Source organism: Ochlerotatus camptorhynchus, unplaced genomic scaffold (genome assembly GCF_037179485.1).
Source record: "Ochlerotatus camptorhynchus isolate MF236.1 unplaced genomic scaffold, CSIRO-AGI_Acam_v1.1 ptg000026l, whole genome shotgun sequence".
NCBI classification, from domain to species: domain Eukaryota; kingdom Metazoa; phylum Arthropoda; class Insecta; order Diptera; family Culicidae; genus Ochlerotatus; species Ochlerotatus camptorhynchus.
In genome coordinates, this window is record NW_027040518.1 from 945,233 (window position 1) to 960,687 (window position 15,455).

General features: G+C 42.3%; 1 protein-coding gene across 1 annotated transcript in view; it reads right to left on the minus strand.

Annotated features, from left to right (window-relative positions):
• Nucleotides 1-1,309: 1,309 nt before the first annotated feature.
• LOC135708192 (chaoptin) overlaps nucleotides 1,310-15,455 on the minus strand; it is a 358,531-nt gene continuing 344,385 nt past the window's right edge. Inside the window, exon 5 of the mRNA XM_065230201.1 lies at nucleotides 1,310-2,198. Within this exon, the coding sequence (XP_065086273.1) occupies nucleotides 2,004-2,198 (195 nt within the window). The 3' untranslated portion in view covers nucleotides 1,310-2,003. The remainder of the gene's footprint in view (nucleotides 2,199-15,455) is intronic.

Genomic DNA, 15,455 nt, shown 5'->3' on the forward strand with positions numbered 1-15,455 from the left:
CTGGGTTTAATACTAGTTACACCTTCCGGATGCGATGAAAAAACATAAATATGACAAATTGTATGCTTAACTTACTATAATACCATCAAAAAGTGCGGAAAAACCAATAAAATATTTTTGGCCACCACTTTGTATGGAGCCGCCCCATAGTGCACTGTCGTACAGTTCACGTGAGATATTTTCTCTCCGTTTTTTATTTAATTGAAAGCAAGAGCGTGATGCGCTGGAACACAACTGAAGTGAGAAAAGTAGTTTCGTATCCCATTTACAGTTGTGTATGTGTTTTTTTTTCAAGAAAAAATATTAGTTGCAGTTTGAAATAGAACTGCAGATCTGCAGCTACCTTTAAAGAATCGATTCTTTGGAACAGCTCCGGAGTGGATTGCCCATCCCTGCTGGAGTCCCCTGAAAATTTGGATCCACTATCTGGATATGTCTTCACGGATTCTGAGTCTAGTTCCCAAAGACCTTAAGATCAACGTCTGAGTCTCTTGTAGATTTCCACAATAAACTCAAAAATTCCTTGTCGCATAAATGCACTAAACCTGCACCGTTCGAAAAATTCATGTAAATTTCTGCGAGATATAGCGCACATAAAATTCACGTTAGATTTGGCAAAAATTTACGCGATATTTCGTGTAAATTTAAGCGCAATATCGCATAAATTAGCAATATTGTATGCAAGTTTGTAAACGATTTCGCTGTTTATGCACAGTATAGCTCAAAATTAAACTAAGGGAGATTTTGCGCGATAGCTAAAATTCAGATTTTTTTCTGTGTTGTGCTAAAATCCTTCGAGCCACATATAACCCTTCCTTTTCTTACCCAAAAATGGTCCCGCTAATCTTCAGGAAAGCTACATCCCTGTATCGTTTTCTCTCACAAAAGCGGAATGATCCGAAATGCTCAGTGTCAATTTTGCAATTCAATTGCAGCTCAATCCCTCTTCTGAGATAACCAATGCCGTTGAAGTACACCCTTGTTTATTTTCCTCCACCGCTGAGACTCATAAAATTCACACTAAGTTGCACCGCTTTGCATCGATCAAAAACTTGGAATGACTTTTACAGCAAAAAAGTTGAATCAATTTTCGCCTCCCCCGCAGGGTTTCAAAAAACAATTTCCCACCCAACCGAACGCATTGCCTGTTTTTCGCACTTGTTTTTGGCATCACATTACCATATTTTTCCAACGGGAAACAACCTCGATACTGCATGGGCCCAGTGGGAAGGAGGGGGGGGGGGGTGGTTTGTAAACTTTGACGTCCCCTCCCCTTCTCTGTTTCGTTGCGGTGGTACATGGTAGATTACTCTGCTCTAGGTGTGTTTTGAACGGGGAAAGGAAATTCACGACGACAGAGTGAGAGGAACAAATTAAAATTTAAATTAGTTACGAACAAATGGGAGCTTTTTCCTTGTCGCTTTTGCCGAGGGGAAAAGTTTGCTCTTCTCGCCCTTTGAATACAAGTTTATTGATTGTTTATTTTCATTTCGGTTTTATAAGTTTGGATTTATATAGCAAATCTTTCGTTTATCACATTTTAAGAGCTTCTTACCGTCCGTCTACTGGGGAAACAAATTGCGCTTACTCCCTCAGTAGGCTACTCTCAACGCATCTCTGCAACAATCTTGCTCAATTCAGCCGAACTCCCAAGACGCTTCCTCGGATGCTTCTTTGTAACACTAATTTGGACCTTTTACTCGATTAAAAAAATAATCACTATTATGTACAACGAGTTCGCTTCCAATATTGCAGGATTCAGAAATAGAGCTATACACATACTGTTTCTTCGCTTACAGACTAGAACCTCATTCTCGCTCATTCTTACCTTCGACCACCATACTGAGTTTCTGGTAAATTGTGGTAGGATAACTAATTCCCTCACCTCCAGACCACCGGTAGGAAATTACTGCGGTCGTGAAACAGAAGAAATAAATACGAAATGCTCAACGAATCCCAGTAGTGCCGGAATGCCGGATCTGCCTGCACCGTCCGGACGAGCATTAAAATATCAGAATCCTAGATTTATGTACGACTATTAGCAGCACGTTCAGGCAGATGATCATAAACCGGAAGCGCAACTTGAGCGCCAAACTGCTGAGGGCACTCGCGTGGCACAGCAAATCCTCCGGGAACATCTCCAGGAAGGGTAACCGCCGACCGGTCTGCGGATCCGTGCAGGTGCTTCGCTTCGCCCGCTGTAAAAAAGGAAAGGAAGAGAAAAATCGGTGTAAGTGGGCGCAAGAATTATTGCGGTTGATTAAGTGTGGCTCTTAAAGTATGAGTGGGTGGTGGAAATGGGAACGGAGGAAGGGGCGCTTCCGCAGAACAGATGAGTCAGTAAATAAGAAAACAGGCCCGGGGGAAAAGTTTACCGTCGCCTCCAAGTGAATCGCTTGAGTTAAGTGAATATTTTATAACTTTTTCTTCTTGATTATGTGTGCCATCGAAAGCGCTTTAAAATGGTACGTAGCAGCAAAAATACCTGTATATAAATTTCACATTTCTTTGCAATGTACTTGTAATCACCATCTGTAAAATATTCAGTGAAGCCGTTAGATTTTCATTGCACATCACTAAAATTCTCAGACAAAGGTAAAGGTAAGTAGGGTTACGGTATGTAATGTGGGTCTAGTCCTTTCATTCGGCCTATCACGCAAATAAATAATTAATTAAGGAATATTACACAAAAAATAAGGAAAATATTGATCACTGATGATTGATAAATGTGTACCACACACAAATCAATTTATATCACAACATTTCAATACATTTTCAGCTCTCGTAAGTAATAAAACTGGTTGAGAATATCACTCTGTTCGGAGTTTTTAGCCGCCATGACTTCTAAGGTTAAGATGGGAAGGTTGCACTGACGATCATCAAATGGCCTGATTATGGCATTTATTGAATGGAATTACCTGATAATACACACTAGACGTAAAACTCACAGTTACTGTTTGAATATTTTATGTTTATTTTAATTGTTTAACAACGTTTTCACAAGTAAATCATGGACCCAACTTTAGGGACACATTTCTTTTCTATGTTCCTAACTTTGGCCCATGAAATTCATTTGACAGCATATAGCAATAAGAGTAACGTCAACAATGTGGTTTGCATTTGGATGATAAGGAACGAACAGGAAGGGAGATTTTTTCTGCCAAATCTGTATAATGAACATCACAATGTTTTGATTTAGATATTCTGCGGTCGAAAGACGATAAGCGAAATTTTTAATTTTTAATTTTTAACTTGAGTGATTTAATGTAGTTTTCGTAAAATTTTCTCTAAGAAATGTTTTGAGGAATGAAGAGTATTAAGTTAACAGTGATAGTGATAAAAAAAAATACATAAGAAAACGTTACCAAAAGCGTTTTTTTTTGAGAATCAAACAGGATAGGACGAAGTTGCATCCATAAATAGACCCAATTTGGGGACAATAGACCGATATTACATACATTTCCCTGGTGAGTTTTTGTCTTAAAAAAAGTAAGTTTTTCAACTTTTTGCGGTTCCTGATAGCAAACGACATGATAAGCATATCTAAGCATACCATTTAGCAGTAGAATATCGTTTGCAGGTAAATTAATTGATGAGTTATGATTAAAAACGTAATCTATGGCTGCATATTAGACCGAGGTTAGGGACGTATACCCTATATAAGCGTACATTTCGTAGTTGCCTAAAGTGAAGATATATATGAGATTTTAACCCATTAAGCAGTTCCACCCAGGCACGTAGCCATGGGGTGGACTATGATGCTGAAGTACTCCCTTCCCCCGAAATTATTATCATCATGTAAAAAAAAACTGACCCAAGCTAATGGATATCTGTTAGCTGTACTGTACAGGTAATCGATATCCATTACCTGGGTAAAGTTTTGTTTTTTATTTTTCACATTATATTAAAATAATTTATGGACAAGGCTTCAGCCCTATAGCCCCCCTGGCTATAGGACTCGGGCTGTACCTATATGTTGTACATGATTGTTTGATTATGTTTGCAGCAATTCTGTTAGAGATCATGGGACCATCGAGTTTATATGTAAGATCAGCCTCGTTTCACTTCCATAGGAACTAGGGTGTAGCCCCAATTTTTAACCCACTAAATACAATCCGCTCTTTAGCCTTCTTTTTCAAGCAGGATTTCACACAAAATAGAATGTTTGTACAACAAATGGCTTCTTAATTTATTTATCTTTCCTTATGGACCATTGGATTTTATGAAGAGTCACACATTGTTTCTATTTTTTTAACTCTTTATTTGTTCCACATTCAAAATAAATCACATTTCAATTATACCTAGGTGCTCCAGCCACTACAGTTACTAACCAGCTGCAGTTTATATGATATATAGTTAAGTGTGTTAACATTGTTCCTGCATTGGCAATTCAGTATTTTAAACAGCTTTTCTAAACCTGCATGTCAGTATAACAATTAACATCACAACTAAAAACTAAAACTATATCTTATCTAAGTATAAAGGGAATTACCTTATCGTTGCAATTGAAGATTGCAACGATTTTTCTCTGAAATTATTAAATATTTTGTTGGACATTTGTTCTGAAGTGTCAACATTCAAAATTCTATGTACCTCGGTAGTACCAGGGAGGAAACTTCAAAATCATCTTCAGAACTTTATTCTTAATCATTTGAAGTGCTTTTTTCCTGGCTTTGCAAGATCTAGATCATATTGGCACAGCATGAAGCAGGCTGGGTCTAAAAATTTATTTAAATATTAGAAGTTTATTTTTCAGGCAAAGGTTGGATTTTATGTTTATAAGAGGATAGATATATCTGTTACATTTGGCTTGAAAGCCCTCAATGTGATCTTTAAACACTACCACTTTCAATCAAGGGTGCAAATACTAATTTCAGCTAAACAATTTTTTTTTATTCTTAAATAATTAGATGCAATGATCATATTTTGAATTGGTAGGATACAAGAAGAGGTTGCAAATAATGTGTTTGACATATTGAACCTGTTTATTTCACTTCATGAGAGTCACAATCAGCGATTTTTCACACACTCACTCACTCACTCACTCAGCGCTCAGAAAATCGCTGATTGTGACTCATAGAAAGCAAACTTTACAGGTTTTATGTTTCAAACGCATACTTTGTAACCTCTTCTTGTAAGTTACAAGTAAAACATGTCATCATACCATCTTTTGGTTTTATTATTCCGAAAAACATTATTTAAGCAGAAATGAGAATTTGCAACCTTGCTTTCAATAGGATAACAACTAAATCTGTGGAACACATATCGGCTCTTAATCATGCGAGCAGTGTAATACAGGTTTTAAAAAAGAGACGAGTTAACGTTGAAGCAAAATTCGCTGAAATTTTCAATGCAGCCTTTTATATCTGTTTAATATAGCGCAATTACGACTCCAAGTGCATCCAAGCTAACAATACGTGCAAATCAACCAGTGGAAACAGCAGAGGAATACTATCGAAGAGCAGTTTTCATACCATGTCGCAATGGATTGATCCAAAACATAATGGAACGTTTCACACAAAATGGTAAAATCCTTCTGGTGTTGCCTGGTTCAACAGATATTGAAAAGTCATCTCAACTTGACAAACTTAACTGTTATTTCGGTGATTTTACCAGCATGGTTGCAGTAAAGATGTAATACGAGCTCTGGTGCCGGACATCTATAAATATTAACAAGAATTTTGAGGCATTCGGGGTGCTTGATAAATGTGACTCGACGTATTTTCCAACAATCAATCTTTTATTGACGATTTTGGCGACACTCCCGGTCACTACAGCCAGTGTGAAGAGATCTTTCTGCGGATCTATTTGCTTTTTGCTGAAGGAAGTGTTACTACTACCTAACGCTACAACAAATTTAAGCAGCACTTTTCAGTGCTCAGCCTGTAAAAATTTTCTACCTTGTTCAACTCTTATTCCTCTTCGATCCTTGTTTGGACCCTACCCGAGGTAATCCTTCTTGGATATCGATTTGGAAAACTCTCTTCGATCCTTCAGATTCTTATAGTAATCTGCTTGGAATTCGATTTGGATAAAAAATTACTGCCGCCATGGCACCTATACACAAAAGAAAGGGGCTAACTCTTGATCCCCCTTCTGATGAAATTAATTCGAGTAATCAATTTGATTTGCTCACGGATGATGAGAATGATCCATCATCCAAGAAAAATTCTAGTAAACTTTCCCGGCTTAATGCCAAGAAGGAAAAGATTCCCCCTATTGTGATAACCACTACCGATTTCCATGCTCTTCGCATGGAACTTTTGAGTTTCGTGAAAGTTAAGTTTTCACTACAAATTGGACGTCGGGGTGAATGCCGTGTATTGGCTGAAACCTTGGACGGATTTAAATGTCTTCTCAAGTATCTTACTGAGAAGAAGCACAAATTTTTTACTTACGACACCAAAACTGAACGTGTGTTCAAGGTTGTCATGAAAGGACTGTCCAGTGGTGAATCCCTGGATCAGATCAAAGATGAACTGGCAAAATTACTTGGAGTTGTGCCACTCCAAGTAATCAAAATGAAAATGAAATCCCGTCCTGGCGATTCGCGCAACGGGATTTCTAATGATTTTTACTTAGTTCACTGCAAGTCTAGTGAACTAAACAACCTTAAGGCCTTAGAAAAAGCTAGCCTTATGCTCCATGTCCGAGTGAAGTGGGAACACTTCAGGAAGACTGGAGGAAATTTCCAAAACCTCACTCAGTGCCGTAAGTGCCAGGGATGGGGTCACGGAACTAAAAATTGTTACATGCCAGCTAAATGCATGAATTGTGGTGATTCCTCTCACGCAAAGGACGACTGTCCTGTGAAGGAAGATTCTAAGAAATTTAAATGTTCAAATTATGGTGAAAACCACAAATCCAATTGTTGGGAATGTAAGACTCGCAAAGCGTTCAACCTCGTTCTAAGCGACAGGTAGGAAACGCTCTACGTTTCCGACAAGGTACTAATTACTCTGCTGTTAACAACGGTCAGCGAGGAACAAATTCTACATTCGTACCCGTAGGCACAAATATCACTCCTGCTTCAAAATACCTACTCCCCTCGCTGCTAACAATGTTCAGCGAGTTAATGGAGCTACCTATGCTGCTATTGCAGCGGCTAGAAATAAAAATACTAACCAACGTAATTCTAACAAAAATTTTGAAAATTTTGACTTAGGAAGCACTACTGCTCCTAAAATTGAATTTTTACAGAAATTATTAATTCACATGATTACTGATATGTTTAAATCTAACTCCATGTTTGATGCTATTCAAACTGGAGTAAAATTTGCAAACAATATTGTCAGGACTTTGAAATTCAGTAATGGATTTTATAGCATTAAATATTGTAAATTGGAATGCTCGATCTCTTAAAGATAAGGAAGACGAGCTATTTAACTTTTTGAGAGTACATAACGTGCATATTGCCGTTATAACGGAAACGTTCCTTAAACCTGACCATAAGGTTAAGAGGGACACAAATTATTTCATTTATAGAAATGATCGTCTTGATGGACCCTGTGGTGGCGTTGCCATCATTGTTCATAGACGAATTAAACATAGTAGAATTCTTTCTTCATTTAAAACCAAAGTTTTTGAAACTTTGAGAATTTCTGTTGAAACAAAATTTGGACAATTTACGTTTATAGCTGCCTATTTGCCATTCCAATGCGTAGGTCAGCAAAAGAATTTGCTCAAGGGTGACCTACAGAAACATACCCATCATAGGTCTAAATTCTTCATTATTGGTAATTTTAATGCAAAACACCGCTCATGGAATAATGGGCAAAGCAATTCAAATGGTAATATTCTGTTTGACAATTTTTCTGCAGGTTATTACACTATTCAATATCCAAACAGCCCAACATGCTTTTTTCAGCAAGAAATCCCTCAAGTATTGATTTGGTCTTAACTGATTCATGTCAACTTTGTAGCCAATTGATTAGCCATGCTGACTTCGGTTCTGATCACCTTCCAGTAACTTATGAAATATCCCAAGAAATAATTTGTAATCCCAATAGCTCTACTTTCATTTACCATAGAGCTGATTGGGAGCAATATCGAACATTTATGGAATATAACTTCGATCCAAACATTCCTTTGCACACCAATGATGAAATTAATTATGCTCTTGAATCTCTGACTACTTAAATAGTTGAAGCAAGAGCTGCCTCAGTAACAACATGCAAGGTTGAATTCGATTCAATTATAATAGACGACGATCTTCAGCTCTTGATCCGGCTTAAAAATGTCCGTAGGAGACAATATCAAAGAACACGCGATCCTGCCATGAAAGTTATCTGTTTATAATGTTATTATGTTTCTTAATTAGACCCGAGTTCCAAACCCTTTTGGAAACTCACAGATAGTTCAAAAAAAACCTCAAAAACCTATTCCAGCGCTTAAAGAAGGTGGTAAAACTTTGATCACAAATTTATAAAAACCTCAGAAACTTGCTAAGCAATTCGAGAGTTCCCATAATTTCAGTTTGGGTCTTACTAGTCCTATTGATAATCAGGTTGCTCGGGATTTTCGGAATATTTTCTCTCGGGAAAATATTTTTGATGATTCCTGGGGGACTGATTTGGACGAAGTAAAGTCTACAACTAAAAAGTTTCAAAATATGAAAGCTCCAGGTGATGAAGGAATTTTCTATATCCTCATCAAAAAACTCCCAGAGAGTACATTGTCTTTCTTGGTAAAATTATTTAACAGATGTTTCCATTTGGCATACTTTGCTGAAAAATGGAAAAATTCAAAAGTTGTTCCAATTTTGAAGCCAGTTAAAAATCCAGCTGAAGCTTCTAGCTACCGTCCAATAAGTTTGCTTTCTTCAATAAGTAAACTTTTTGAAAGGATAATTTTAAATAGAATGATGCTTCACATCAATACGAACTCAGTTTTTGCAGAAGAGCAGGTTATCTTTCGCCATGGGCATTCAACTACTCATCAACTCTTAAGAGTTACCCATTTAATTCGTTCAAATAAATCTGAAGGCTACTCAACTGGAGTTGCTCTTCTAGACATAGAAAAAGCATTCGACAATGTTTGGCATGAAGGTTTGATTGCTTAATTGAAAAAGTTTAATTTTCCACTTTACATTATGAAATTGGCCCAGAATTATTTAACTAACAGAACTCTGCAGGTAAATAATCAACATTCAAAATTTAATCGACTACATGTTAGAGCAGGAGTTCCTCAGTGTAGCATTCTTGGGCCTATATTGTATAACATTTTCACTTCGGACCTCCCTGATTTGCCTCAGGGTTGCCACAAATCTTTGTTCGCTGATGACACAGGCATTTCCGCTAAAGGAAGAAGTCTTCGTGTTATTTGCAGCAGACTGCAGAAAAGTTTAAATATTTTCTTTTCTTATTTACAAAAACGGAAGATTTCTCCCAACGCTTCCAAAACTCAACACGTAGTCACTATGGTCGGAGTTCCAATTTCCTGTTCAAACTAAGTGAAATATCTTGGATTAATACTTGACCAAAAATTAACTTTTAAAGATCTCATTGAGGGCATTCAAGCCAAATGTAACTAATATATAAAATGTTTGTATCCTCTTATAAACAGGAAATCCAAACTTTGCCTGACGAATAAACTTCTAATATTTAAACAAGTTTTTAGACCGGCCATGCTTTACACTGTGCCAATATGGTCTAGTTGTTGCACTACCAGGAAAAAAAACACTTCAAAGGATTCAGAACAAAGTTCTGAAGATGATTTCGATGTTACCTCCCTGGCACCCCAAGTAACAATTTTGGTTTTATGACGGTTCTGTAGACCATGATTTAGACTTGTAGTGCCTTGGTGGCCAGGTCTTCGGTGACAACATTCACCAAAGGAACCTTTCCATTCTCCACCAACAGAGAAGCTATTGGTGAAGACCTCAGCGCTCCGCTACAAATTCTGTACGCCTCATTGTACTGAGGTTCCAGAATCTTGAGCAGGGAGACACCACCCCTGCTCCACAGTTCCGCCCCGTAAAGGATGCTAGGGACAACCAGAGCCCTAGCAACCTTGGTCAATGTACTACGAGAGGCTTCAGAGAAGCGACCATTTAGGGTCCGAAGGATATTCAACTTGTTGTTGACGTTATCCTTCACCAACTTGGCGTGCTTAACAAATCGGAGTTTGTTATCAATAGTTACACCAAGCAGTTTCATCTCGCGTACGGCCTTGACCGCATGCTCACCGATACTAACATAAGGCAGGTTCGGTCTGTGGTGATGACCAAAGCAGACGTGCAGCAGTTTGGACTTCTCGGGGGAAATCACAAACCCAACACCATCTGCCCAGTCAACGACAGACTGAACTGCATCCTGCATCTTGTGCCTAACCTTACCTTACTTACCAATCAGGCTAAGGCCTTGTTGTCCTCTGCTGTCCGAAGAAGTCGTCTCCACTCTACTCGATCCATGGCCACAGTTCGCCAGCCTCGTAGTCTGCGAAGGGTCCGCAGGTCACCTTCTACTTATTATTATTATTATTATTTAGCTTTATTAAGGAGGCTTTCAGCCTTGGGCTGGTTCGCCTCCATGCCTTCTTCTACTTGGTCGATCCACCTTGCACCTCTTCTTCATGTTCCTGTTGGGTCGCTTTCTAGAACCATTTTCACTGGGTCGTCGTGCGGCATTCTTACGACGTGCCCAGCCCACCGTAGTCGCCCAATTTTTGCAATGTGGACGATGGATGGTTCTCCCAGCAGCTGGTGCAATTCGTGGTTCATTCGCCTCCTCCACGTTCCGTCATCCATCTGCACTCCACCGTAGATGGTACGCAACACCTTCCGTTCGAAAACACCAAGGGCGCGTTGGTCCTCCACGAGCATAGTCCAGGTCTCGTGGCCGTAAAGGACCACCGGTCTAATCAGCGTCTTGTAGACAGTCAACTTCGTGCGGCGGCGAATTTTATTCGACCGGAGCGTCCTCCGGAGTCCAAAGTAGGCACGATTCCCTGCCATAATGCGTCTTTGAATTTCTCTGCTGGTATCATTTTCGGCGGTCACCAGTGAGCCCAAATACACGAACTCATCGACCACCTCGATTTCGTCACCGTCAATCTGAACTCGGGGTGGGAGGCTAACATTGTCTTCCCTAGAACCTCTTGCTTTCATATATTTTGTCTTTGATGCGTTGATGGCAAGTCCAATCCGTCTAGCTTCAGCCTTCAGTCTGATGTACGTTTCCGCCATCATCTCAAAGTTCCGTGCCATAATGTCAATGTCATCGGCGAAACCAAGGAGCTGGATGGACTTCCTGAATATCGTGCCACTCGTGTCTATCCCAGCTCTTCTGATCACACCTTCTAACGCGATGTTGAACAGCAGACACGAAAGTCCATCACCCTGCCGTAACCCCCTTCGAGATTCAAAGGGACTCGAGAGTGTCCCCGATACTCGAACAACGCACATCACTCGATCCATCGTCGCCTTGACCAATCGCGTCAGTTTATCCGGAAATCCGTACTCGTGCATAATCTGCCATAGCTGATCTCGATCGATTGTGTCGTATGCGGATTTGAAATCGATGAACAAATGATGTGTGTGCACGTTGTATTCGCGGTATTTCTGCAGAACCTGCCGAATCGCGAAAATTTGGTCCGTGGTAGCGCGGGCACTCATGAATCCCGCCTGGTATTGCCCCACGAACTCTCTTGCATATGGTGACAGACGGCGGCATAGAATTTGGGAGAGTACCTTGTAGGCGGCGCTCAGCAGTGTGATCGCGCGGTAGTTGCAGCAATCCAACTTGTCGCCCTTTTTGTAGATTGGGCATACGACACCTTCCATACATTCCTCCGGTAATATCTCCTCCTCCCAAATCTTTGCAATTACCCAGTGCAGCGCTCTAGCCAGTGCTTCACCACCGTATTTCAATAGCTCACTTGGTAGTTGATCTACACCAGTTGCTTTGTTGTTCTTCAGCCGACCGATCTCCTTCTCAAAATCTTGAAGATCGGGGGCCGGTAGCCTGTCGTCTTCTGCGCGTGCTCCAAGGTCTGTTGCCGTGCCACCTTCGTTTTCTGCTGCTTCACCGTTGAGGTGCTCGTCATAGTACTGCTTCCACCTCTCAATCACCTCACACTCGTTCGTGAGAAGGTTACCGTCCAAGTCCTTGCACATATCCGCTTGCGGCACGTAGCCTTTGCGGGAACTATTTAGCTTCTCGTAGAACTTCCGTGTGTCCTTTACGCGGTACAGATTTTCCATCGCCTCGCGATCTCGGTCTTCCTGCTGACGCTTCTTCCTTCGGAAAACCGAGTTTTGTCTGTTCCGCGCTTGTCTGTATCGCTCCACATTCAATCTCGTGCGGTGTTGCAGCATTCTCGCCCGTGCTGCATTCTTCTCCTCTACTAACAGTTTGCATTCGCGGTCAAACCAGTCATTTCTTCGGTCCGGGATTGCAGTACCTAGTGCCGCTGCAGCAGTACTACCTATGGCTGAACGGATGTCCCTCCAGCCATCTTCAAGTGCGCCAAGCTGCTCTTCCGTGGGTAGTGCAACTTCCAGCTGCTGCGCGTAGTCCTGGGCAATTCCGGCGTCCCGTAGTTGCTCAATGTTGGGTCGGGGCGTTCGACTTCGACGTGTGTTATGCACCGTCGAGAGTTTTGAGCGCATGCATACTGCAACTAGGTAGTGGTCCGAATCTATGTTCGCACTGCGGTACGTGCGGACGTTGATAATGTCGGGGAAGAATTTCCCGTCGATTAGAACGTGATCGATTTGGTTTTCTGTGTGTTGGTCAGATGATCTCCAGGTGGCTTTGTGGATATCCTTGCGGGGGAAAAAGGTACTTCGAACTACCATACCCCGGGAGGCTGCAAAGTTCACGCATCGTTGGCCGTTGTCGTTCAATACGGCATGCAGGCTGTTTGGCCCGATTGCCGGTCTATACATTGCCTCCCGTCCTACCTGAGCGTTCATGTCGCCGATGACGATTTTGACGTCCCGTTGCGAACAGCCGTCGTACACCTGCTCTAGCTGCGCATAGAACGCTTCTTTCTCGTCGTCGGGTCTCCCTTCGTGTGGGCAACGCACGTTGATGATGCTGTAGTTGAAGAAACGGCCCTTAATCCTCAACTTGCACATCCTCGCGTTGATCGGCTGCCAACCAATCACGCGTTGGCGCATCTTACCCAGCTCTACAAAGCCGGTTCCCAGCTCGTTGGTGGTGCCACAGCTCTGGTAGAAAGTAGCCGCTCGATCCCGGTTTTCCATACCTTTTGTCCCGTCCAGCAAAGTTCCTGCAGTGCTGCGACTTCGAAGTTGCGTGGTTGAAGTTCGTCATAGATTAACCTATCGCAGTCTGGGAAGCCGAGCGATTTGCAGTTCCATGTTCCGAGTTTCTAATCGTAGTCCTTATTTCGTCGCGTAGGTCTGTGCCGATTGTTCCGATCCGTAAATCTTTCTTCGGTATTTGCAACTTTGTTTTTTTCCAGGGCGGCTTGTTGGGCCTGCCCCAACCCCCTGTCTCGCCGGGGAACCATCGTGCACAGCTCTGTTTAGAGTCCCACGCTGGCACTAGGACGGTGATCAGCCGCTCCTAACATGGAGAACAGACGCCGTTTTGAGCCGCACCTCCATGGTGAGCAGACGCTCAGGTTTGGTGAAGCATTTCCTCTATCACCGTACTATGGTTACCGCGCCAGTGTTCGCGTCGCACCTCTTCACTTTGCTATTGCCGGACTGGCAACATTGCCCAGCCTACGCCAACCAGCTGTGTCCATGTTTCAGCTGGTAGTCTTTTGTTATCATATGACTCGAGGAGGCGTGAAGTAGGAACTTGTGAGGACCAGGGCTAGGTATTCCGCTCCTTCCAGGTTGTCAACTCACCATTTTGTGCCTAACCACCCTACCTTATTTACCTAACACGATAAGGGTAATATCATCGGCGTATACAATGATGTATACTTCCTTGGGAATGCGTTCAAACACTGAGTTCATCGTAATGAGAAACTGTGTAACCGAAAGGACAGACCCTTGAGGGATGCCATTCTCCAGCAACCTCGAGAAAGAGGTTGCACCAGCGTTCAATACTTGGAACCTACGGTTCTGTAGAAAGTTTTCTACGTAGTTAAACATACATCCTTGGAAGTCCCAGCTCTTGAGGGAAGTCAAGATAGGAAGCTTCCATGTCATATCATATGCCTTGGACAAATCGAGGGAGACTACATCTACATGCAAATCTTCCGACGAGGCCTTGTCCAATAAATGATCGAGCTCAGAGAAGAACGTCTCCAACCCATAGCCGCATCGAAATGCGTGTTGCCGTGGGTGGATCCGTCCTTGCCTCTCCAGCTCGGTTGACAGACGACGGTTAACCATCCGCTTAAGTGTTTTTCCCATGCAGCTCAGCAGGGTTATGGGTCGATAACCCTCTGTTAGGGTTTTATCCTTCCCAGGTTTGGGAATAGGAATAACCAACCCTTCTTTCCACTCGTCCGGTATCTGGCCAGAAAGCCAGACTTCGTTCATAGTATCAAGAAGAGCCAATCGGCCGACAAGGGGTAATCTCCTAAGCAAGGGATACCCGATGTCGTCAGGGCCCGCAGCCTTACCAAGGCCACGGCGCAGGGCCCAGTTGAGCTCTTCCTGTTGTAGTCTTTAACTAGACTACACTGCCTATCACGGAAGTAGCGGTACTCCCCCTCAGCTAATGACTTTACACGCAGGAACTCATCACTGTGATTGCTGTTTGCCGACACCTTGGCAAATTGATCAGCAAAGGCCTCACCGATAAGTCCTGAGTTTTTCGTGTAATCACCATTCAACTTGATCACCCTCTCAACATTTCTATTCTTACCACCGACAGACTTCACCTTTCGCCATAGCTCACCAGAGCTAGTGGTTTCCGATATGGCCGCGGTGAAAGCAGGCCGTGCATCCTGCTTTGCAGCTTTGATTACGCTTCTAGATTTAGATCGAGCGAGCTGAAACTCCCTCAATCTATCGGCAGTAGAAGGATCATCAAGCTGCAACCTACGCAGCGCTCTTAGACATTTACGTCCAGCCTTAATCGCTGTATGAACGTCTGTCCCCCACCAAGGGACAGTTTTCATACCTCCTCTCCCTCCAGCCTTTGGGATGTGACGATGAGCGGCCTTACTCAAGATTTGGGTTCAGTCACCTGGTCTCAATATCCTGTCATCACCAGGCAGTTGGCGACAGACTTCTTTGCCAAAGCTGTCCCAATCTGCCTTCTCAAGGTTCCATCTCAGTATTGTCACAGTAGACGGGAGGTCTACAGCCTGTGACAATGAGATAGGAAAATGATCACTTCCGTGTAAGTCATCGTCAACCCGCCAGATAAACTGGCTGGCTACATCCCAAGAGACTATGGCCAGATCAATCACGGACTCTACCCCAGTGGTGGGATCGAACCGAGTCGGTCTGCCATCGTTCAGCACTGAACAACCCAACGTGTCCAGTAGCTGATACAACCTCTCACCACGAACGTCCGTCT